This window comes from Protopterus annectens, chromosome 7.part0 (assembly GCF_019279795.1).
Source record: "Protopterus annectens isolate FY-2018-M chromosome 7.part0, PAN1.0, whole genome shotgun sequence".
Taxonomy (NCBI): Eukaryota; Metazoa; Chordata; order Ceratodontiformes; family Protopteridae; genus Protopterus; species Protopterus annectens.
In genome coordinates this window covers 908,084,593-908,111,750 of record NC_056739.1, presented here as the reverse complement: position 1 = coordinate 908,111,750, position 27,158 = coordinate 908,084,593, and the positions used below count along the sequence as shown (strand labels likewise).

General features: G+C 38.3%; 1 protein-coding gene across 1 annotated transcript in view; it reads right to left on the bottom strand.

Moving 5' to 3' along the window:
• SNX22 (sorting nexin 22) overlaps positions 1-16,345 on the bottom strand; it is a 355,160-nt gene extending 338,815 nt beyond the window's left edge. Inside the window, exon 1 of the mRNA XM_044077484.1 lies at positions 15,968-16,345. Coding sequence (XP_043933419.1) covers positions 15,968-16,033 — 66 coding nt within the window. The 5' untranslated portion in view covers positions 16,034-16,345. The remainder of the gene's footprint in view (positions 1-15,967) is intronic.
• Positions 16,346-27,158: the final 10,813 nt, after the last annotated feature.

Here is a 27,158-nt window from a genome sequence, read left to right as displayed (position 1 = left end):
ACAGCAAGCACATTTGATTGAGAGAGAAGTTAGCCAGGTATACACTATTGCACATTTGCTTATGCTACTGGTATCCTACTATAAGCACTCCACATACAGTGGATAGAAAAATTTTACACACCCCTATTAAAATGCCAGGTTTTTGTGATATTAAAAAAACGAGACCACAATAAATAATTTCAAAACTTTTCCCACCTTTTATGTGACCTATAGCCTGTACAATTCAATTGAAATGCAAACAAATCTGTTAGGGGGAGAAATAAAAAATGTACAATACACTGGTTGCATAAGTGTGCACACCGTTAAACTAATACTTTGTTGTGTGTTCACACCCTTAAACTAATACTTTGTTGAAGCACCTTTTGATTTAATTACAGCATTCAGTCTTTTTTGGTACACACCTGCCATCAATTAAAGAGACTCTGATTAACCCCAAATAAAGTTCAGCTGTCCTAGTAGGATTTTCAGTTGCCTGCTACAACAAAAGCCATGGTTCGCAGAGAGCTTACAATGCATCAAAGGGATCTCATTATTGAAAGGTATCAGTCAGGAAAATGCTGCAAAAAAATTTCCACAACACTGGATATACCATGGAACACAGTGAAGACAGTCATCAAAACGTGGAGAAAACATGGGACAACAGTGATGTTGCAAAGAATTGGATGTCCCTCCAAAATTGATGAAAAGACAAGACAAAAACTGGTCAAGGAAGCTGCCAAGAGAACTACAGCAACAGTGAAGGAGCTGCAGGAATTTCTGGCAAGTACTGGTTGTGTACTACATGTGACAACAATCTCCCATATTTGCCATATGTCTAGACTATGGGGTAGGGTTGCAAGATGGAAGCATTTTCTTACACAGAAAAACATCCAGGCCCAGCTAAAATTTGCAAAACAATACATGAAGTCTCTCAAAAGCATGGGGAAAATGTGTTATGGTCTGATGAGACCAAGGTTGAACTTTTTGGCCACAATTCCAAAAGGTACGTTTGGCGCAAAAACAACACTTCGCATCACCAAAAGAACACCATCTCCATGGTGAAGCATGGTTTTGGCAGTTTCATGCTTTGAGTTTGCTTTTCTTCAGCTGGAACTGAGGCTTTAGTCAAGGTGGAGGGAATTATGAACAGTTCCAATTACCAGTCACTTCTGACCCAAAACCTTCAGGCATCTGCTAGAAAGATGAAGATGAAGAGGAATTTCACCTTTTAACAAGACAATGACCCCAAGCATACATCCATATCAATAAAAGAATTAATTCACCAGAAGACAATTAAAGTTTTGGAATGGCGCAGCCAGAGCCCAGACCTAAATCCAATAGAACATCTGTGGGGTGACCTGAAGAGGGCTGTGCACAAGAGATGCCCTCGCAATCTGACAGATTTGGAGTGCTTTTGCAAGGAAGTGAAGATGTGCCATGCTGATAGACTCCTACCCAAGAATATATATATATATATATATATATATATATATATATATATATATATATGCCACCTTTTGCAAAACAGCTTCCTAAAATGTAGCATACCTCTATCCCTACTTTAACAATGCATGTACAGTATATAAAGGGAATACCCTTCCAGTTCTGCTAGTTCCACTAAATAGTTTGTCTTGCAATTAAAAAAATACAACATTCTTCAACTTCAGGAAAAACAATACATAACTGATACAGTCAGAGTCCAATAAATAAATAGTGTGCTGTCCCATGCTTGGAGTATGCTTGGCTAAGCCCTTGATAAAAAAAATAATCCACAATTGTGAAGATTGGAATAAGGTTATACTGACAGGTACAATGAATGTGATTGAAGCTATAAAGATGTTTAACTAAATAGTCTTGGACAGTCCATGGGGGGAGGGTTTTCTTCTACAGACAAGCATATATTGTAGCTACAGCTGAGTATCTGTGTAACTGAAGAAAACATTTATTTATTTAGGAAGTAAATAAACTGGAAGAGTAGACCTCTTAGATCATTTTCAGACATGATTTGAGCCACAAGGACATTGGGGATTACATGTTTCTGAATATAACATATATTCTAGTCTTGGCCCTCTGGCACAGTGGGAAGAAGACCTGACTATGGCCTAGGTGACTCATATTTGACCAGTGGAATGGGCACTGGAAGGGCTGGGTGGGGGAGGATAGATCTAGGCAGCCTACATCAGCTCACCTATACTGGAGGGAGGAGGGTAGGCCCCCACATTAGTGACACCTTCCTGTGGGTGGACAATTGCTGGAGAAGGAGGCTGGAGAAGCTCATGCTTTTACATTATCGTACAGTATACTACACTATACAGTTGAGTCGGGGAGGTAGGGATGTGTAGAAGCACACAGGCCTTTCCCTTGATCAGGCATCATTTAACAGAGCCATCTGAGATACCCCATAAAAGTATACCACCACAATTAAAACCTCAGTCTGTAGCAAATTCACTTTTCACCAGAAACATTTCTCCTTATTCATTGTGCTACCATGCCATTTATTTCCTTTGCATCCCTCAAATGTATGTGCGTGAGCGTTATACACAGACTTAGTCAACATGTTCCCGTACATGTCAAGCAGACCACCTGACTGGTCCTCTTCAAGAGAAATCTTGATGAGTGGATGGGAAATAGAAAGTTCACCCTGGGATCACTCCAGTGGCTCTACTCGACAGAGGCACAGGGAACTAAGGTCGGGTGGCACTATGCCAGGGTAATCCTATGGGCTAGGCTTGTAAAGGCTCCAGGGCCATTAGCCTCATACACACCTATGAACCTATGTGTAGGGAGAGCTTTTATAAAACTTCTGCATGGACTAGATGATAGTCATCGCGCTTCATTTTCAGTTTGTATGCACTGCACACATGCATGGACACGAAACATTTTTCTGTTTTGTGTTTTTTTTCCCCTTGACTTATTTGGTGAATACAAGATATCTTATGTTCTTACTTTCTACATTTGATGGACCAAAGATAATAGCTTGCTAACCATTTTATATGAGACTTCCGCCAAGTTATGAATGCTCCATTATAGATGCTCCCTGGTTTTACTCTGTGAATTTGTTAAATTACAGGAGTCATACTGGACAGATACCAAGTAGCGGAAGCCAACATCTTTTGGTAGCAAAGCTAACTACAATAATAAAAAAACTCTTAAACAATAGTCAGTAATCTAACATATATGTTATGTGTCAGAGGAGGGTGCTGGGATACTACAAAAATCAAATGTAGAATAGACCAAGTGTCGTTCCTACATGGAAAATTATTATTTATGCCTTCTTACAGAAGCTGAATGAAACATTTCTAAAGATAAATCGAGGGAATTCCATCCAAATGCTGTCACTACTCTTTATCCTATGTCCTATATGCACCCAATGATAAAAAAAAGAAGTGTTCAGCATTTTCACTCTAAGGTTTACCGCACAGCTGTTAGATCATTTTTAAAGACTTGCAGTCCCAAAGCCTTTCAAGAATTATGGTTGTGAAGTGTTCTTGTGTTACACATATGCAGGACACACCTCCTTGCTGCATAACAACTGTTACTTGCATTGTGTTAGTCTGTTACAAATGATCTTTGATGCCACCTGGTTTCTAGTTACAATGTAAAATTATGTCACCAGAACAGAGACACAAAATAGTGCTTTGTGTCACGCTTCAGAAACACAGATGGCCACAAGTTGTTTGGAGTCCCAAGAAAGATGTAGAGTGTTTTCTGGTAATGCCACCAAGGAAGATAAAAGGGAAAAAAACTGTCAGACAGCTGACCGTACAACTCAAAGGCAAAGTACAACAACTATCAGTCTGTTGTCTGAATCGCCAAAAAATAAGTTATAATGTTAACTTTGACACACTTTAACTTTCACTCACTTTGGAAATCCACTGCATGTATTTAAGGCTATTTTTACTTTATTTAATATTTAACATTGTTGGTTGTTTGATAACATACATAAATCATTTTATGCCATTTTTTAAATAATATTTTAAAGTACTGTATATTTTTATATATGGAAAATAAAATTTAACAAACATTAAAAAAAATAAAAACATAAAAAATGCCTCCTGGATAAGACTACATGCTGATGTTGCTAGCATCTCTAGAGCTGACCCTTAGTCTCCCACAGTAAAGTACACAAATGCATTTATCAGTAATTACTTGTTTGATGACCACATTTGTCTGACTACCCATAGTCCATATGCTATGGACACCAAGAAAGTATAAAGCACTTGCAGCATAAGAAATACTTAATACAAGCCACTCTGGTGGCATAGGAGGGTAAAGCACTGACTACTGCCCAGCAGACTTGGGTTCAGTTAGCAGCTTTGGCAACTAACAGAGCAGCAGGAAAGGGATGGGTGGCATGGTCCAAAGAGGGGAGTTGCCACTGGATGTAATCAACAGGCATGGGGGATGTGAGTAGGTTATTAATTAAAAAAAAAAGAATCCCCACACCCCAATGGAAGCATAAAAGTGGAGCCTAGCCCCCAGGACACCCTTGGGATCCACAGCGGGCCCCAACAAAAGCTAGGCAAGTCTGGGGGTGGAGGGTTGGAGAGTAGCTTGTAGTCCCAGCATGGACGTTGGGTACTGGAGGTCAGGATGGTAACAATGAGGTCCAAGGGGACTAAGAAAATATACGTAGCACAATTAAAAGAAACAATATTATAGCTGCAGTTAATTTTATAAAAAAAAAAGATTCTGCAAACAGTTCAAACATAGTATGTCATACACACTAGTACAATAAGATACTTAGTGGCAGAGACATGAGTAGACATATAAGACAATCAAGAGTATGACTATCTAATGGTGCTAACATTGGCCTAATGGTTAAGGTGTTTGCCTTACAGATACAAGATGCAGGGTTTGAGTCTCACAAGGGATAATTGGCTAGGCTTGCAATGGCTCACAAGGGCAGTTAGCTTAGTACTAACCTATGACACTATGAAACATCTCTGCAATATCATCTGGTACAGGAAATAAAATAAGAGGATTCTACCACTTCTATGATCAGCAAATTGTGCTAAACCTTACTTATTCATAGTAAACAAATTATAAAGCTGAGATTTAAAACAACTGTAGATTACAAAATAATGACTTGACAATGTAAAAAAACTGTGATTGAATATTGTTTTGTGAAATAATAACCACATACTTTTTACTGCCATACATCTCAACTGTCCAGAATGTTCAGATTTTTGCTTCATATTTTTAGTCTGTTCCTCACAAAATGTGTGGTTTTCTAGAAAAAAATCACTGAGAATTTAAGTCACAAAAAATGGCATACATCTGAGTTTCAGACTTCATATCCCTCTAAAAAATGTGTGCTAACATAAATTCTGTTATTCTAGGAACTCTGTCAGTTTGTAAGAGCAATATTTAAAATCTGTCCCCATTCTTGGGCCTTTGTTCCCCCATTATTTTAGTCTTTGTCCAGATTGTTTGAACTAAGAGGTTGAGAGGTATGCAGTCCATGTATCCATCATAGCCACTGGCCAAGCGTAAATCCCAGTCACAGATAATGGTTATTTAATGATACTGGCAGATTTAGTGATACCTCTGTTCATGTTCTTAGTATACTGAATGCAGTGCATACACCAGACCTCTACTGTTCAGACTACATCACTTCAGTAATCTCCAGAAAAGTTACCAGAGGAAACCTTAGCTCAGATGGGGAATGTCTTAACAGTAAAAGAGAAATGGGCCCCAATACAATGTTTAGTTAGTTTATTTCTCAAATATGGAAAAGTACAAAGTATAAAAATCTCTCTCCAAAGTATAAAACAGGAATTCACATATACTCTTTTTCAAAGCAATCTCCTTAGACTAAAAATGAATGTGTTTTACTGGTAACTAACACAATAAATAACATAATGACATTTTAAAGACACATTATCTATTGTGGTGCTCAACTGTCATTATCCCTGCTCTATTATTTAAGTCTCAGTTTCTTAAGACTGGATCATTATACTTCTGTTGGATTTTTCTTTAAGTGCATTATTTTGTCCTTTGGCTAAAAGATTTAGTCAAACTGGCTAGTAGGCTTCAGCAGTGTACACAGCCTAAGTAAGATTATGGCCTGGTCTATTACAGTCTGGTTCCATCTGGTTTGCTACAGATCTATTTTCCTGATTGGATTGCTTTCTCCTGTCCTTTGTTCTTCAATTCGATATATCACTGTAATATTTTTAAACTAAAATAAGTTGATCTGAGACATATTTCTACACCAGAAAAGTAAACAGTTATATAGCACTTGCTTTATTCTAATATTCTGTCAAATGCATTTTGTAAAAAAAGTGCATTATTTTGTTCTTTAACTGCAGCTAGTAGGCCTGTAGGACTGTTTTGTGTCTGATTTCATCTCTGCGACTCCGTCTTTTTAAATTTCTTTTGGAGGTCGGTGAAATTTTAAAAGCCGGCGTGCCTGTTTTCCAACCCTTATGGTAATCTGACTACCAATATTCTCCCTCTTCTATTTCAATGCTACTGTCAGTCAGCAGAAAAGTGCCAGTTGGATAAGATTGTTAAGTTCTTTTCCCCTTCCGCTGTATTCCATAAATACATAATTAATACTGACAGCCTAACCAGCCAACTAGTATTACTCTTGAACTTCCCTTAGTATACATTGTCTTGGGAAACTCCTCCCAGTCTCATCTCATCTGTTTATACTGTGGGGAACTAGTCAAACAAATTGGGAGATTCATCCCCTTAGACTGCCAAAGTTCAAGTTACCTATCTTCTTACCTTCCTGCCCACTTAGTGAACAGTGCACTACATAGAAGTTTTACCTTTCTTTCCACATTTATTTTAAAATCAGCAGTATTCTAATATGTAGACCCTTCCTGCAAATTAAATTTATCAGCCCTCATTTAGTACCCTCTTCTAGTGTATATATGCATTTATTCGAATCTGAGTCAAAATTGTTTTGGTTTAAACTCTAGTGAATGCAAAAAAAAAATTAAGCCATTTCTATGCCCCAGATTACTTGAAGACCCTTGAACTGTGCTATTGGGCAGTTAGCTCATTTGACTTTATTTATTTGTATTTATCTACTATTATCAGTAGTCTGTGTTTGTGCAGCCTTGTGTTCATTCTCAGAACTGCTCTATTGTGAGTAACCATACTACTACCAGTACAGGAATAACCAATGACTGGATATGGTATATTGAAGATTTACCCACAGTTGGTGTGGTTTAATCACAAAGGCAAAGCCCGAATGATTAAACAAAGGCAACTATGGGTAAATCTTCAATATATCACATCCAGGAGTTGGTTGTTGCTTTTATACAATGACATTACTTATTTTTCTTAAATGAGGTGTTTGTATAACAGAGCAGTGCTGTTCTTCCACGTTACTTCCATATCCTGCGGCTTTGTTGATGTACTGCTCATGCATATGGGTTTGTGCGTTCCCATGCTTATGCAGTATATCAGTGCTTTGGAAAGCAAGCAACGGATATGAGAAGATCTTATTTGCTTCTTTTTTGTTTGTTTGGTTTTTTTTTATTAAAAAAAAGAAAGAAACTGTGAAATTTGGACAGTTTAGAGGTATGAGAGATGGCAGAAAAACAGGGAAAATCAGGTATGTTTCTTTAGTTTTATATAATGTACCTAATTTTCCTTGTATTCTGCCCTCCATACCTACCTCTCGACTTCTTACCTCAAGAAAACTGTAAAGCTTTGGCATATATTAACAGAAGAAAGTCCAGGTGACTGGACTTTTTTCTATTGGCAGATGTTTGACTTACAATGGACACACTGGTTGGGCTTGACCAATCACCGTGCACATTTTTGAATTTTAATGACTTGTCATTGTATACTCGATTTGACTAAGTACCACCATAAAAACTCCTCTTCTTCTTCTTTTAGCTGTTCCCATTAGGGGTCCCACAGTGGGATCACCTGTTTCCATTTCTTTTTGTCCTCTGCATCTTGCTCTATCACACCAACCACCTGCATGTCCTCTCTCACCACATCCATAAACCTTACCTTAGACCTTCCCCTTATCCTCCTCAGAAACAACAAGAATGACAGGACCACCACACTGATAATAAAATTGAAGTTTAATAAAACAGGTAAAACAGTGTATAAGTGCTTTCAGGTTAAAAAAACCTTCTTCAGGCAACATACAAAACACCTAAGGCAACTTTTAAAATATACACTATCCAATCAAAACGTAGTACTGAACCCTCCTTCTTTTCAGAGTGAGTTTAATGGGAATGACACCATTCATACCTGGGATTCTATCCCTACCTAATTCAATAATCCACTTAGTCTCATTATATTCTATTAGATTAGTTAGGTCTTCCCCTCTTATAGACATTTTAATAATTTGCGACACCATAAAACTAAATGTATGGTCAGTGTTATATTTCACAATTTAGTATAAGGCATTATGAATATTACCTGTGCATATAGCTGACGTGTTGTAATATTCTATCCTTTAGTTTACAATTTGTCTTTCCAATGTAGAATGAACAACATTCCTTGCACTAGGCCAAATAAATAACATTACTAGTATGGCAGTCAGTGAGGCAACATTTGAGAGCAAATCAGTGCACACTACCCATCTGGACCTTGAAAATGTGTTTGACACCATCCCACACTCAGGTAAACTCTTCCAGCTAAATGTTAACCCCCATTTAGTTGACCGGATAGCAAACTGGCTCAGAAATGTAGCACAGGAAGCAAGAATTAGCATCTCCACATTCTCTAGAAAACCTGTCACTAGTGGAGTACCCCAAGGTTCAGTATCTTTGGCATTCACTTCTCAGAGAGCAAAGCTAATGTTAAGGGATTGTGGCTTACCAAGCTGATAGCAAACTTGGTGCCATCATAAACTCAGACTCCATAGAGGACACACTGATCATTGGAAGATGTGTCTCAAACAAATAGCTGGTGCCAAAACTAGAACTGAAACTAAATATCAAGAAATGTATAATTGTATCCTTCAGCCAGCATGACTCCTTTTGTAACTATCATGTTGACAAGAAAACTAATCCTGTAGTTAGAGATCTGAGAACCTATGATGACGGTGTACTGTCATTTGATCACCATTTGTCCACTATTGCAAGGAAGTTCTTTATCAGTGCATAGCTTATGTAGAAGGGTAAGGCATCCAAATCTAGGGACATAATTGTTCCTCTGTATTCAACACTCATTGGGCTGATCATTGAGTATAATGCCTTTTTGGGTATGTACCTGTCCAAACTCTTGTCACATCGGAAATGACTGCAATGCTTCCTCACTAAAAATAATCAAGTGCCTAAATCATAAAAAAAGTATGCAGACCACCTCAAAACCTAGTTTATCTTCTCAGTGTTGTACAAGTTACTGAGAGGTGACCTCTGCTTCTTGTACAGAGCCTCAACAGATCATGTTCTGTCAGATCTATTTTGACACATTCATAAGTCCAATGGAATCAGAAACACCTACTCAAGGAACACCTATCTATTTTTCAAGACTAACAGGACATGCTGAAGGGATAGGTGTGTTATCACAGAGAATACCTCTTTTATGGAGCCAGCTTCCCCTCCACACAAAGCAAAGCATTTATCTTGCTCTGTTCAAACATAACTTGAATGAATGGGCAGGTAACCATATATTCATTCCTGGTTTAGAACCAATGGTCCTCATGGATAGGGGAAACATGTAAGTACCCAACATATACTCATATGTCCATCTTTGGTGATTCATACTTATGCAGATCAACTACAGAGATTCACATTTCAAAATATAAGGGGTAATATTACCATGGGAATGCAGGGCTAGGCTTTTTAACATAATCACAGATCAATAGCCTAGTAAGGACTTATGAATTTATAAACCTATACATGAACAAAAAAACTTAAAGCAAGCCACAAGTAGATTGACAATAAATACTGTATTATATTGCCTGTTAATTTAAGTAAATGATTTGTTTGTGGGACACTATTGTTGATTTATAGCTACAAAAGAAACATTGCAACATAAGATTTGTATCACACCTAGTTTTCAGTTCCTGTTATTGCATCTTACATGGCTTCATCTCCTGTTTTGATTAATTTCTGTCACTGAGTATTTTTTTATGGAAAATAAAAATTGTACATTTTGAAAAAAGAATAACAGTCTCCTGAATGTGATGAAATGCTACTCTACTGTTAGCATCTATGCAGTTGACCCACTACTACCATAACAAGATTGTTACCAACTCTTCGTATGAATGCCTAATGGATTTACAAACTAGACTGGGAGGAAGGATCATGGGGGTAAGGGTTTCCATCTGGGTTTAAGTGTCATGTGTTAAGGATCCTGAATGTTGTTGCTCTTTGGGGCTTGGGTATGTGTCTGCAGCAGGGTCAACTGGATTGAAGAATGGCTTCAGATTATGAGATTATTATTATTTATCTGCCTTTGATTACTGGGAATGGTCAACCTATGAAGAAATATCTGAAGGGGGTACTGCTCGATGCTAAAAGTCTTATCAAGAAACTCCACTCCCTGCAAGTCATGCTCTCCCTGGAGAGTGTAGATATCTATATAGTAACTGAGACATGGTTTAAGGCTGCTGAGAGTACCTCAGCAATGCAATGTTATAATGCCTTTCACACCTTTGACCATCCAATGCACAGAAGGAAACTAAAGGTGGAGGGTTCTCAGTCTATATTAAAACCAGCATCATATCCAGACTAGTTCAAGTGTATCACCCACTGGAAACCATGCATGTGCAACTCACCATAAACAGGGTCTCGTGTCATATCCTTGCAACATATATGTCCCCCTCCATGTCTCAGGAAACCCACACTACCTATCTCAATGTACTAGAGTCCCTCACCATTCAACATAATATGATATTCATTAGGGATATCAAGTACCTCTCTATAGACTGGGAATCTTATAACACTTCTAATGCACAAGCCCAGTGATTCCTAAAATTTGCTAATACGAATATCCTGGAACAGTTAGTCCATTCTCCTACCAGGAGTACAAACATTCTTGACCTTGTACTCATGAACATGGGGCAGGCCATTTTCCTCACCCAATGTAATGTCTTCACTTGTCAGATCTGACTATAAGGCAGTATTACTTGAAATAAAAATTAAATCTGGGATCCAGTGAAACCAAAAACCTTTAGGAACTATTCCAAGGCTAACCCCTCTCTAGGAAGCAACACCTTGGCTATCTTCCAAGCACCCCCAAACCCAGTGAACCCCATAGTATATGCTGACCTATTTACAAAATCTCTGTACAGCTATATTGATAGTTATATTGAGTGAACTGTGCCCGTTCATATTATTAGGAGGAACAAACCCATGCATACTAAAAGCCCCCACACCAATCTAAACAGGCAGCTAAGAGGGATAATTAATACTTCAAAGGCTAAATCTGAAGAAAAAATAGCTTCTCAGGCAAAGGACAACCATACAGCTTTCTATAGCTATGTCTGTACCTTTAGGTGAAATGTGCAACAATGCACAGAACTTACGACCAACCAACTAAATAAATACCTTGAAAAACAAAAAACTTAAATGCAAGCGTAATCGGAAAAATGTAACTCAGTAAAACAACAAGCATAAAAACACCAAGTTTATTGTGAGCGGTTTTGAAGGGGTCTCTGCTCCAACTTCTTCAGACAAATAACACTCAGTAAACCTTCCCTTATATACAAAACTGATTATCAATAATTCAATCAACAAAACCAATTACATTATAAAAAATACTTATTTGAATTAAAACCTTTAAACCATGTAATACATTACTATACAAATAAATACTAAATATGTCCAATAAATGAACTCATCTAAGCTATACACTCCTCACTATAAGGAGCAGTTCTATACAATAATATTAAAAACCATATTATTAAATTCCATCATTTATTATTAAACCACAGCCTTGGTGACTCTTTCTGATACACGCCCTGATGCACAACTATTGTGGAGCCCTCTAAAAGTGCCCCTTCTTCTCGCAGAACTTACTGTAAATGGCATCACTCACACTGATCTGGAGGCCATTGCCACCCATTTGGCTGACAGGTTCAACTCAAATTTCTCCCTGCTCCCCTCCGATAGTCCAAAGGAAATACTGCATACCACAATCCCCCCCAAACATTACTAGGGAACAGGTCATCAATGCACTTTTCAAGGCCAAAAACACTGCATCAATAGGCTCCAATAACATCCTGGGATGCTTAATAAATAGCATGAAACATGTCCTCTGTGGTCCACTTGAATCACTTTTCAGATGGTTCCTACAGTCAGATTTTGTGCTCAAAGACTGGAAGATGGCTACAGTCATTCCCCTGCCACAAAGGAGATCAAACCACTGATCTAGGTGACTACAGGCCCATAAGTCTGACCAGCCATATATGTAAAACCATGGAAAGAATCATCATGGAAATGATAAATGAGGGCATAGGTAACCTGCAAATGCTGGACCCATCACAGTTTGGCTTTGTTAAAGGAAGTTCATGCCTATTAAATCTTGCGGACTTTTTTTGAGAGGGCCGCCAAAGCACTGGAAGAAGGTAAGACTGTGTACACAGCTTACCTCGACCTGGACAAGGCGTTTTATATAATACATCTCTCAGGCATTATAAACAAGCTCACCAATTCAGGTATAAACCCTTTTATTACCCACTGGATAGCCAGCTAGCTCACTGATAGGACTCTTTGGGAAGTCAACCATCCCGGCTAATTATCATGTTGATAATGCACCCCTAAGAGTCAACCCAGTGGTCAGTGATCTGGGTACGCACATAGACAGTACGCTTACCTTCAACCATGATGTGGCCACAGTGGTGAGGAAATCCATTTGTGTTGCACAACTTATAAGTAAGGACATGGCATCTAGGTCTAAAGAGGTCATTATCCCACTGTACTCTGCTCTTGTCAGACCAATCATAGAGTACAATGCTCCCTTCAGTACATATTCGACCAGGCATATGTTGAAACTAGAGTGACCTCAAAGGTTTCTTGCAAAAAGAATACAAAGCATAACAAACCTGCCTTATACAGAACACCTTAAAGTCATTTCCCTCTACTCAGTCTCCTATAGACTGCTGAGGGGTGATCTATGCCTGGCTTACAAGGTATCCACAAACCCCACACTTATGAATCCCCTGCATGTTCATAAGTCAAACAGTGCCATAAATACAAGGGGTAAGGACCTGCATTTTGTCTGCAATTTAAACAGAACAGACTGGAGAGACAGATATGTGTTCCAGAGACTGCCCCTCCTGTGGAACAGGCTTCCCAAACACGTGAATCTGAGTTTATCTGTTACCCAGTTTAAGCACAACCTAGATCAGTGGATGGGGAATAGGAAATTTATACCAGGCATTTATACCAGGCCTAGCACCCATGTCCCATAGACAGAGGTAACTTATAAACACTTAGCCCTCAATGTCCTACTTGGATACAGGACATCATTATTCTTACAGGAAAACTAGACTAGGCTTAGAAAGGCCCCCTGGGTCATTAGCCTAGGAACAATCTATGAATATATATAAAGTTTTGTTTTTTTAGTTCTTTAAAAGAGAAGTTCTAAATAAAGGGGCCATTGAAACAGGAAAGAAAACTGATTCATATAATAATCTGGTATGATTTAACAAATTAAGTACATGATGTAATCTGCATATTTTATTGTGTTAAAGTGCTAGTATATTGTTTTGTCATGAGGGTGTAAATGTTGAAAAACACCTATGCTCTTTTCTGAACAACTTCCATGGGAATATTTCAACAATACCACCAGAACATTCAGATGAGACTTCAGTTTAACATAGAGTCTGAATGATACCATTGCAAACCTCTCAACTGTCTAGATTTTCGCAGAATTTCCAGATTTTTGCCTCATATTTTTGGACTGTTCCTCAAACAATGTTTGGTTTTCTGACAAATCAGTGGGGTGATCTGAGGACTGAAGTCACTAAATAATGACACAAATTTGAATTTCAGATTTCATATCCTTCCTGAAAATACATGCTAAGACAAATTCCGTTATTCCAATAACTTTTTAAGTTTATAAATGCAATATTTAAAATATATCCCTATTTTTGTCCCCCCATTATGTCATGCTTTGTCCAGATTTCTTGTGTTAAGAAGTTGAGAAGTATACATAATTGTAAAAAAAGTAAGCACACCTAACTATGTTTATTTAATAATTAATAAAGTTCATTATATGGCTTTCATTTATTAGTCTGTAGATCAGACTTGGGTTCTATAGAATTGTGCATGGCTTTAGAAAGTAAAGGGTTATTTAAAAAAATATGGGCTTCCTCATCAGATAAATGTTAAATTATTTCAAACCTGTCTTTACCTGCAGGGTATCAGTTTATATACCCACAAATGTTGGCTCTTCTGTGTAGCGTTTCTACTGTGTTTATATTCAGTTCTGTGAAAGGGGATCGCCTTGCCAGCTGTGACCTCCAGTAGTGAAAAGCATTTTGACATTCCCCATATACATGGCTACTAAATATGAATATTTCTAAGTTTTTCTGAAACTACATGGCTCACAGATTCCAAAACATTTAGAAAAGTCTAAATTAATGTGTATAGCATAAGCACACATCTGTACTTGTCATGCCATGGGAATACAAATAGACTTTCTTATAAGTGTATGTATTATTAGTGGAAAACAGTGCAAATTAAAGGACATCATCTCTGGAGACATGCACACATTCTTAAATGTTAATGTGGACAGGGGTGGGCACTAAAATATTTACCTATAAAATATAAATTTATGGCTATGTCCCTGGGAATGTTTTCTTTCGTCCTTGGACATTTAGTATTTCCTTTCTTAAGTTATGGAAGAGTGGACAGTACATTGAAACTTTAGGTATTCTCAGCTGCTGCAATAAACCATTGTTGCTACAGTGAGTCTTCTAGGTTTTAAATTATTATTATTATTGTTATTATTCAGTGCAGTCATTTTCACAACATATTCTTATAAAGTCCTGGCAATATGGTCACATTTCATTTTGACAGTCTCACCTATCCAGACAGCATGTAGCGTTTTAAAACTTGGCTTGTGAATTAAATTGTTACATTATTCCATATTTTGTGTTTTTCACTTAATGCGGGTATATTAAATCAAGACTGCAGCAGCAATAGGAGTTGTTGGCTCTGCCATTCTGCCAAGCCAACATCAAACCGAGTATTGGTCCGCTTCCTGAATCCCTGCTGCTTACTTTTAAAAGTCTCCCTTTATATGTGCAAAGCTGTTTAAGTGCAAACGGCTCCTGCAGATTAAAACGTCAAATTGCTGCGGTCAGAAACATACCTCAACCTCTTAGAGCAACAAATCTGGACAAAGCCAAAAATAAAAGTGGGACAAAGGCCCAAAAATAAGGACAATTTTTAAATATTGCTCTTACAAACTTAGAAAGTTGATAGAATATCAGGTTTTGCATTAGCATGAATTTTCTGAAAGGTATTAAGTCTGAAACTCAAATCTCTGTTATTATTTATCAGTTTTTAATGATTTGCAACTAATCTGCCAAAAAAAAACACACACACAAGTTTATGAAAAATAGATCAAGAATATGAGGCTAAAATATGGACATTCTGTGAAAATCTGTACAGTTGAGAGGTATGTCTCAGAAACAGTTTTTGAAAATGCCTGTCACACTGTCATTTGCATGATCTGGTAAATCATGGCTGACCTTAACTGCAGACGGTGCACTCTTACAGTGAGACATGTTTTGTTAAAGTAATTAAAATATGCTGAGCATAACAACCTGTAAAGTTAGTAGCTGGCTGGTAGCGACAGACAGAAGACGCAATGGGCTAAAGTAAACTGTAACTAGTTTATCTGTCTTTGCGCTCTACCAAGCCAGTGTGACTGTCATGATCACGGCAAGTGTTTCAGACACTATTGCTAGCACTGCAGCGGACTCGTACACGTTTTATAGTAACCAGACTCTATATACATTACATTTGTACTAAGCTATAGATAACTTGAGGTGCTGCAGTCCATCGGGATGATAAACTAGATTTTAACAATATTTAGCACATCTTACCGTGTGCTTTTTCTGGGATTCCCCGTGCACTTGTTGCCCCACGAATGGAATACACACCGCGATCATGGTGACAGGGAGCAGCCGGTCACAGATCAGCCAGGTAAGGCACACCGGCAGCACTTGAATAGTATTAATGAACTTGACACCCTGTTTCCTGAGAAATCCTGCACACCGCTCTCGTTTCAGACGGGCACCAGCAAGGCATCCTCCACAGATGTCATTGGGATCAAAGTTCCACAGCTACTTTTGGCTCTTGTGTGTCCCACTTTAGCTCACGCTTCCCACTGAGGTCACGGAACGGCTCCAGTTACCGCTGCTTAGTCTGGCAAATGCTCCATTCATGAAATCATTGCTTCCCACCCCCACATATTACTGTCAGATGAGCTCTGGACACGCCTTGCTGCTGAAAGCAGATGTAAAATAGTTACAACTTGTAACAGAGCTGAGCTACAGTTAGTGCCTCGCCTACGTGGCCACACAAATTACTGCACCAGACCAGAGGCACACACAAATATTGTTAGTGCTAGTGTGAGCCGGACCTGGACAAGGAACCAAAGACAAAAAAGTAAGTATCTGTAGGTCACAGGAGACACTGTGAAGAAGATGCCAAATTATTGAATTCCTAACAAATGGTCCCTGAAATCCTGTGGCATTGCTGAGGTTACTTCAGTATCTTGTTCTGCCTCTGTGACTGTTCGTAACAAAATATGAGATTTTCTGACACAAAGTCCAGGGGGCAGATCATTAAACAGTTTCAGATATCGCAGTTACAGAAAATACATATTTATGCATGAACGATTGCAATCTGATTGCTGTTCACAACCAATTTGCTAAAGGTTTTAAAATGCGGAAGACAACATATTTATCCCCAGGGCGAACCATTGCTGAAGAGGTAAATCTTGCTATCCTTTTCCGGGTAAAGTTACCACCTATCCTTCTTTATGCAGGACAGTCCCTATCGGGCACATGTGTCTCGTGTGACGGTGTGAAAACATGAAAAATTACAAAAGTTTCTACTAACACTTGCATACAATATTCATTTTGTAGCTGGAACACCTTAATATTGTAAGAAACAACATAAATAACTCAGATTTCACAAAGATTAAGTTTTTATCTTGGCAAAAAGATGAAATAAAGTCCTTTGCACATAGTGGGGTATGGTTTGCACTGCAAAATCTCGTATGCCCATAGAAATGACCCGCTTTGTGCAATTGAAATGATGGCAGCCCTGTGTTCAGACCAGAACAAATAACTGACTTATGTTCTGTGAGACCTGATGGTAAGCAGTGGCGGCTGGTGACTTCAAATCAAAGGGGGGCTGCAGGAGATAGCTGAATGGGTGGGGTCAATGGGAAGGGGTGTGAACAACTAGAAAGGGGAGGAGCTATGTTCAAAACCACAAAAACTAAACATTAATTAAATATGCTGCCCTGGGTGCCAAACCCTCATTATGAGAGTCCAATCAAGACAAATGAAGTGTAAAAGAATAAAAATATTTCAATGTATTGGCTGCTTGACAGCTTACTTAATATCTAGAAAGCAAATAAAAACCACAGTAGTTATCCACGGCTCCTGGAAAACTGTAAAGTTTAAGTGCAATGAGTGGAATCACTACTAGTGCTCACAACTCCTGTAAAAGAGTTCAGCAGGCAAGATGCATCCAACAAAGTCCAAACTATAATATGAACTATATAAACTGAAAATTGAAGTAACGTAATAGAAATCACGAACACAACCTCATATAGGCAACCAGGTTTAATTAACAGTTAGCGCTTTCACCAACAGGCTTCATCAGACTTTAAAATATAGAAGATTTATCTTTCCATTTAAATAGCACGCCAACATTAACCATAGGTTAAAAATAAAGTGACATCACAGCCTTATTCCTTATTAATGAACGATAAAAGCTGTACACATATAAAAAATCCCTGGCATACAAAAACATAGACTAAAAGACTTGAAAAACCTTTATATACAATCATATTATGTAAAAACATTCATTTACGAAATATAAAAAACATCAATAAATGAAGAAACATAGAAGTCAATACAAAACTAGAAAATATTAATTCCTTTACCTAATGGACAACCTCCTGTTCTTTAGAACAGGCTTAAGGGGGACCTTATCATTAAGCCCAGGGTTGACATCAGCCCTGAACCTAATAATCCATTTTAATTCACATTCTTCAGTATAGTTATTAACATCCCCACCACGTGGACTTATCCCAACAGACTGTAGTACCATAAAAACAAAGGAATGTGAGGGCCCATTAATATTACGATGTTTAGCCAAAGCATTATGTATGGAACCAATACGCATATGATACACATGGTCCCTAATTCGTTCACGTAATTTTCTGTTGGTCTTACCAACATAGAAAGCTTTGCATGAGACACATTTGGCAAGGTAAACCAGATTCTCACTTTGACAGTTTGTATTAGTATAGAAAGTATATGTTATCCCTGTGGTTGGATGTGAAAAAACACAACCAGTATCAATGAAGGAACACTGCCCACAATTACCACAGGGTTCCATGTTAACCTGAATATCCAATCTATCAACATTACATCTATCCAGTGAATGATGACATAGTAATCGTTTCAAGTTCTTCCTATTCTTATAGGAGTAACTAGGCTTAGGACCAACTATTGCTGCCAAACGTTCATCTAGCAATAGCGTCCCCCAATGTTTCTCTATAACCCTCCTGATCTCAATTGCATCAGATGTATAAAACATCGACATTCTCAAAAACTGGCCCTGTTCATTCCTTGATCGTACCTCAACATCCATACCCCTATCAGAAAAATACGGTTTAGCTCTTGTTTGTCTTAATAAATCTACCTCGGCCGTAGCTTCATTAATCTCTTTCTGGTTATATCTACATTGCACCAACTTATTACTTAAACTATCTAATTCCTTTCTATACCCTTCTTCACCCTGGTTCAACCTCGAGGCCCTCATACACTGACCCTTGATTACATTTTCAAAGACAAAACGGGGGTGCATACTGCCACGATGCAGTAACGTATTCCTATAGCAATTATTTCTATGTACTGCAGTATTAAGCATCCCATTGGCAAGTCTCTCAACCTGTACATCAAGGAAGGAGATGTTCAGTCTAGAGTAATTAACTGTAAACTCCAAATATGTTGTCAATGAATTAACACATGATACAAACTCCAGTAGACTGGATTCATCATCCTTCCATATTAAGAAGAGGTCATCCACAAATCGCCTATAAAAGGCCACAGATCGCTTAAATGAACTCATGTTAAACAACATTTCCTCTTCCCACTCTGCCATAACTATGTTGGCGTAGCTATTGGCACACAAGGTGCCCATAGCTACGCCATCATTTTGTATATATGTTCCAGAATTAAACAAACAGATTGTTGTGTAAAACGACCTCCAAAAATAAAGTTAAGAGGTCTATCTTCTTACTTCCTAAGTCCGAATGTCTGGACAAATAGGAATGAATTTTAGTCACTCCTTCATCGTTGGGTATCACAGTGAAGAGACTCTTTACATCCAATGTAACAAGAACATAGGATTCCTCACTGCTGACATCCTTGATGTAATCATATAAATCTAGGAGGAACTGTTTAGTGTCCCTTAATATAAAGGCATTGGAGACTACAATAGGTCTTAAATAATGCTCTAAATATAACGAGAAGGGCTCCATGACCCAACCCCGTCCAGCTACAATGGGCCGTAATGGGGGGTTGACCAAGGACTTGTGAACCTTAGGGAGACCCTGTATGATTGGTATCAGTTGAATGTCTATTCTCAGAAACCTAAATAGATCAACCTCTATATCAAAACTGCTCAACAAATCGTTGAGCATACAATAGATATCAAACACCTTCGCTGTTATCCCTTCCATGTCAATACGGGTATAATACCTCTCCTCTCCTAACATTGTCTCCATGAGATGTACATAGTCAACATTATCCATCAAAACAATAGGGCCTCCCTTATCAGCTGGTCTGACTACTATTGATGTATCACCCATCAATTCTTTCAAAGCATTCCTCTGTAAATAAGAAAGATTGTAATTCCTAGGGCGTACTCTATTTCCACCACCCATCTGGTGTATACCATTCTCAACTAACTTAGAGAATGTATCCACAAGTGGATGTAACACAGGAACATAAGTACTTTTTGATTTGAATACCGGATAATCCCCATTACTGAGGTTGCCTTCAAAATCCAGCTTTAATTGGATGTTACGTGCAAATAACTTAATATCCAAAATGGAGTCAGTTAAATTGCTAGTCACTGTAGGTATAAATGTTAATCCTTTATTTAAAACCTGTTCTTCATTCTTATCCAATGCCTTGCTAGACAAATTGACTATCAACGATTCTCTACCCGTTCCCACATCTTCTTTAGAGTGGGACCCGTATGGTCTCCCCCTGATCCCTTCCGTTTCTGTCTCCCCCGACTGAAGGATCTGTGTCTTTTGTTCATAAACTGCTGTTCTATAGGGAAAGGGGCAGTGATGGAAGCATTCTGTCCTCCAGATAACACTCGGGTGTCTAATCTAGCTAAAGTCTTGGTCCTAACAACTGGCTCATTCTGATGATCATTAATGATATTAACTTCAGATGAGCTACTCATCACATTCATACCATCAACGACCAGCCCACTCCCTCCCTGGTCGCTGGACAACAGGACATGGTTGTTTCTAACAGAGGTGACAGGACCTTCTTCACTTACAACATTAGTGGCAACATTACCATTGATATAACCGCTAGAAGCAGTGTTGACTCGTCTAGCTGCATATGAGCCCATGGTATCAGGGCCAGTGGTATGAGAGCCACCATTGCCCCTAGGCCAAGTGAAGACATTCCCCAAAGCAAAGTCCTTGACATCTCTCAATATTTTACCCTTCTTTTGTTCAATCAGTTTTTTCTCATAAACTGAAACATTATCTAGTAGTCTATCCATTTCAGTCTCTACCATTCCGATAGGGTATTTAGAAAGGAAATGTTCTTGTTTCACCACGTTGCCTTAAATTCTCCTCTTCAGAATCAAAAAATTAATTCATTAATCGCATATAATTAAAGCTCTATTCCAAATTGAGCTGCTGCCATTTCATTAATAGTTCAGGGTACAAACTACCCGTTGTAGGCATCTTAGGGATGCGTAAGCCTCTCGGTACAATTTTCTTAGAGAGACATACCTCGAAGTGTTGGCGTTGTAGCTGCATGCGTTTTAACTTAAGAAAGTCAAGTTCCAGTCTATTCAGGTCTTCTGTTAAATCCAACAAACGCTCTGACCCTGCGTCGCATTCTCCATCACCAAAGTTAGGTTCAAACGACATCAAGGCGTTATCATTACCGGAAACACAGCAATGGAAACGCTGCCACTTCCGGTTCTCAGCTGAGGTTCCTGGGACAGTATAAGGTAGCTCAATATCATTTATGGCTCCAGCCATATCCGCCATGTCCATTTGATGGTGCAAAAATGCAATAAAAAGTAATAAAATAAGCCAAACGCACCAGCAAACAGTAAAAACTTCTGTGGTATAAGTCACGTAAAACACAGAAAGCAAATAAAAACCACAGTAGTTATCCACGACTCCTGGAAAACTGTAAAGTTTAAGTGCAATGAGTGCAAACACTACTAGTGCTCACAACTCCTGTAAAAGAGTTCAGCAGGCAAGATGCATCCAACAAAGTCCAAACTATAATATGAACTATATAAACTGAAAATCGAAGTAACGTAATAGAAATCACGAACACGACCTCATATAGGCAACCAGGTTTAATTAACAGTTAGCGCTTTCACCAACAGGCTTCAGGAACCTCAGCTATGAACCAGAAGTGGCCAGGAACCTCAGCTGAGAACCGGAAGTGGCAGCATTTCCATTGCTGTGTTTCCGGTAAGGATAACGCCTTGATGTCGTTTGAACCTAACTTTGGTGATGGTATGAGGTATGTCTCTCTAAGAAAATTGTACCGAGAGGCTTACGCATCCTTAAGATGCCTACAATGGGTAGTTTGTACCCTGAACTATTAATGAAATGGCAGCAGCTCAATTTGGACTTGAGCTTTAGTTATATGCGATTAATGAATGAATTTGTTGGTTCTGAAGAGGAGAATTTAAGGCGACATGTGGTGAAACAACAAGAACATTTCCTTTCTAAATACCCTACCGGAATGGTAGAGACTGAAATGGATAGACTACTAGATAATGTTACAGTTTATGAGAAAAAATTGATTGAATAAAAGAAGGGTAAAATATTGAGAGATGTCAAGGACTTTGCCTAGGGGCAATGGTGGCTCTCATACCACTGGCCCTGATACCATGGGCTCATATGCAGCTAGACGAGTCAACACTGCTTCTAGCGGTTATATCAATGGTAATATTGCCACTAATGTTGTGAGTGAAGAAGGTCCTGTCACCTCTGTTAGAAACAACCATGTCCTGTTGTCCAGCGACCAGGGAGGGAGTGGGCTGGTCGTTGATGGTATGAATGTGATGAATAGCTCATCTGAAGTTAATATCATTAATGATCATCAGAATGAGCCAGTTGTTAGGACCAAGACTTTAGCTAGATTAGACACCCGAGTGTTATCTGGAGGACAGAATGCTTCCATCACTGCCCCTTTCCCTATAGAACAGCAGTTTATGAACAATAGACACAGATCCTTCAGTCGGGGGAGACAGAAACGGAAGGGATCAGGGGGAGACCACACGGGTCCCACTCTAAAGAAGATGTGGGAACGGGTAGAGAATCGTTGATAGTCAATTTGTCTAGCAAGGCATTGGATAAGAATGAAGAACAGGTTTTAAATAAAGGATTAACATTTATACCTACAGTGACTAGCAATTTAACGGACTCCATTTTGGATATTAAGTTATTTGCACGTAACATCCAATTAAAGCTGGATTTTGGAGGCAACCTCAGTAATGGGGATTATCCGGTATTCAAATCAAAAAGTACTTATGTTCCTGTGTTACATCCACTTGTGGATACATTCTCTAAGTTAGTTGAGAATGATATACACCAGATGGGTGGTGGAAATAGAGTACACCCTAGGAATTGCAATCTTTCTTATTTACAGAGGAATGCTTTGAAAGAATTGATGGGTGATACATCAATAGTAGTCAGACCAGCCGATAAGGGAGGCCCTATTGTTTTGATGGATAATGTTGACTATGTACATCTCATGGAGACAATGTTAGGAGAGGAGAGGTTTACCTGCCCGTATTGACATGGAAGGGATAACAGCGAAGGTGTTTGATATCTATTGTATGCTTAACGATTTGTTGAGCAGTTTTGATATAGAGGTTGATCTATTTAGGTTTCTGAGAGTAGACAATCCACTGATACCAATCATACAGGGTCTCCCTAAGGTTCACAAGTCCTTGGTCAACCCCCCATTATGGCCCATTGTAGCCGGACGGGGTTGGGTCACGGAGCCCTTCTCGTTATATTTAGAGCATTATTTAAGACCTATTGTAGACTCCAATGCCTTTATATTAAGGGACACTAAACAGTTCCTCCTAGATTTATGTGATTACATCCAGGATGTCAGCAGTGAGGAATCCTATGTTCTTGTTACATTGGATGTAAAGAGTCTCTTCACTGTAATACCCAACGATGAAGGAGTGACTAAAATTCATTCCTATTTGTCCAGACATTCGGACTTAGGAAGTAAGAAGATAGACCTCTTAACTTTATTTTTGGAGGTCGTTTTACACAACAATGTGTTTATGTTTAATTCTGGAACATATATACAAAATTATGGCGTAGCTATGGGCACCTCGTGTGCCAATAGCTACGCCAACATAGTTATGGCAGAGTGGGAAGAGGAAATGTTGTTTAACATGAGTTCATTTAAGCGATGTGTGGCCTTTTATAGGTGATTTGTGGATGACCTCTTCTTAATATGGAAGGATGATGAATCCCGTCTACTGGAGTTTGTATCGTGTGTTAATTCATTGACACCATATTTGGAGTTTACAGTTAATTACTCTAGACTGAACATCTCCTTCCTTGATGTACAGGTTGAGAGACTTGCCAATGGGATGCTTAATACTGCAGTACATAGAAAGAATTGCTATAGGAATACGTTACTGCATCGTGGCAGTATGCACCCCCCGTTTTGTCTTTGGAAATGTAATCAATGGTCAGTGTATGAGGGCCTCGAGGTTGAACCTGGGTGAAGAAGGATATAGAAAGGAATTAGATAGTTTAAGTAATAAGTTGGTGCAACGTAGATATAACCAGAAAGAGATTAATGAAGCTATGGCCGAGGTAGATTTATTAAGACAAACAAGAGCTAAACCCTATTTTTCTGATAGGGGTATGGATGTTGAGGTACGATCAAGGAATGAACAGGGCCAGTTTTTGAGAATGTCGATGTTTTATACATCTGATGCAATTGAGATCAGGAGGGTTATAGAGAAACATTGGGGGATGCTATTGCTAGATGAACGTTTGGCAGCAATAGTTGGTCCTAAACCTAGTTACTCCTATAAGAATAGGAAGAACTTGAAACGATTACTATGTCATTGTTCACTGGATAGACGTAATGTTGATAGATTGGATATTCAGGTTAACACGGAACCCTGTGGTAATTGTGGGCAGTGTTCCTTCATTGATACTGGTTGTGTTTTTTCACATCCAACCACAGGGATAACATATACTTTCTATACTAATACAAACTGTCAAAGTGAGAATCTGGTTTACCTTGCCAAATGTGTCTCATGCAAAGCTTTCTATGTTGGTAAGACCAACAGAAAATTACGTGAACGAATTAGGGACCATGTGTATCATATGCGTATTGGTTCCATACATAATGCTTTGGCTAAACATCGTAATATTAATGGGCCCTCACATTCCTTAGTTTTTATGGTACTACAGTCTGTTGGGATAAGTCCATGTGGTGGGGATGTTAATAACTATACTGAAGAATGTGAATTAAAATGGATTATTAGGTTCAGGGCTGATGTCAACCCTGGGCTTAATGATAAGGTCCCCCTTAAGCCTGTTCTAAAGAACAGGAGGTTGTCCATTAGGTAAAGGAATTAATATTTTCTAGTTTTGTATTGACTTCTATGTTTCTTCATTTATTGATGTTTTTTATATTTCATAAATGAATGTTTTTACATAATATGATTGTATATAAATGTTTTTTAAGTTTTTTAGTCTAAGTTTTTGTATACCAGAGATTTTTTATATGTGTACAGCTTTTATCGTTCATTAATAAGGAATGAGGCTGTGATGTCACTTTATTTTTAACCTATGGTTAATGTTGGCGTGCTATTTAAATGGAAAGATAAATCTTCTATATTTTAAAGTCTGATGAAGCCTGTTGGTGAAAGCGCTAACTGTTAATTAAACCTGGTTGCCTATATGAGGTCGTGTTCATGATTTCTATTACGTTACTTCGATTTTCAGTTTATATAGTTCATATTACAGTTTGGACTTTGTTGGATGCATCTTGCCTGCTGAACTCTTTTACAGGAGTTGTGAGCACTAGTAGTGATTGCACTCATTGCACTTAAACTTTACAGTTTTCCAGGAGCCGTGGATAACTACTGTGGTTTTTATTTGCTTTCTGTGTTTTACGTGACTTATACCACAGAAGTTTTTACTGTTTGGTGGTGCGTTTGGCTTATTTTATTACTTAATATCTAAATGGAAACAAAAAGGTTGTGAGGCATGAAAAAATAAATTACTTTTTAAATACATTACTGGAATGTCAGTGAAAATCAAGTATAAGAAAATCATGCAGCACTCAGCTCAAACCGCTTCTCCTTGCACTGCATTATAATTTATATTCAGCTTTATTAAAGTACCAAGTAACATGCTGAAAGTAGCAATCTCTGTGATACCCCCTCTTGTAAAAATGTTTATCCAAAAAAGACCTGCTGCCTGACAACTGTCTACTTGTTTCATGGGGAAAACATGATCAATGTGAAAAATGAAAAGCAAACAAGCTCAAGATACATTGCTTAAAGGATTAATGTACAGGTTATGGACCACACATGAATGGCATTCTGTTTAGTTTACGGGTAAAGCCCTCAGAGATCACTGGAAGTCTCCAACAAGTGTAATGAGCTTCTTAAAATAATGTAATCCTGTCCTTTATTACAAATACTGCCATATGCATTTCAGTACCCAATGCTTATACATTATCTAGTTAAGTATTCTCTGCATGGCAACAACAGAAAGGCTTCAATGTTGTCAATTCTTTAACAGTATGCTTATTAAAGCTTACTTGCATGTTATGATCTCAGACAAGCTTACCTGATGGTCATTAAAGCATTGCTACTTAAAACACAGAGCAACAGGCACTTTCTGAGTAATAAGCATAAATCAACTGTACAAAAATATGACAGAAACCAGACCATTCTGCAAAATCAAGAATTGATGAAAAGCCACTGTAGTACTTGTGTCTACCTTGGATGGGGGGATACCCTGCACATTTACACTGCATGGGGGGATACCCTGCACATTTACACTGCACAACTGCTCCTTGCCTTGCTTGGACACATCCAGAGTCACTACATGGGGGAGTGGGGTGCAACAAGTATGTCACAATTTGAAATGTCTCTGGCTGACTGATGGCCCCGACATATTTGTCATACCTCACCATCAGAGCAAAGCCATACATAGAAGTGGGACAAAGGCCCAAAAATAAGGACAATTTTTAAATATTGTTCTTATAAACTTAGAAAGATAATAGAATAGTAGGTCTTGTATTAGTATGAATTTTCTGAAGGATATGAAATCTGAAACTCAAATGTCTGTCATTTTCTAACTTCAGTCTTTAATGATTTACCAATAATTTTCCAAAAAAACAATTTTATGAAAAATAGACCAAAAATGTGATGCAAAAATATAAAATAGCCACACAATACAGCTGGGAACCTGTCAAAGGGACATTTTTTAATAATAGTACTGCTAAATTGAGCAGCTGACAAAATAAAAGAATCTACATGCATTTCTGAAATAAAAGTAATCTATAACTCTGATTATTACAGTTATTTCTAAATTGTAAACCCTCCATGTTTTCTTCCAAAATTGCTATTTTGCGGAGGGATTATTGGGGGAAGAGCAACATTTTGAGCCAAATTCGGGGACAGTTGAGAGGTTTGGCTATGCCTAATTCTATAAAGCAATTTATTTGTATGTACCTCTCAACCTGTTAATGCAATAAATCTGGACAA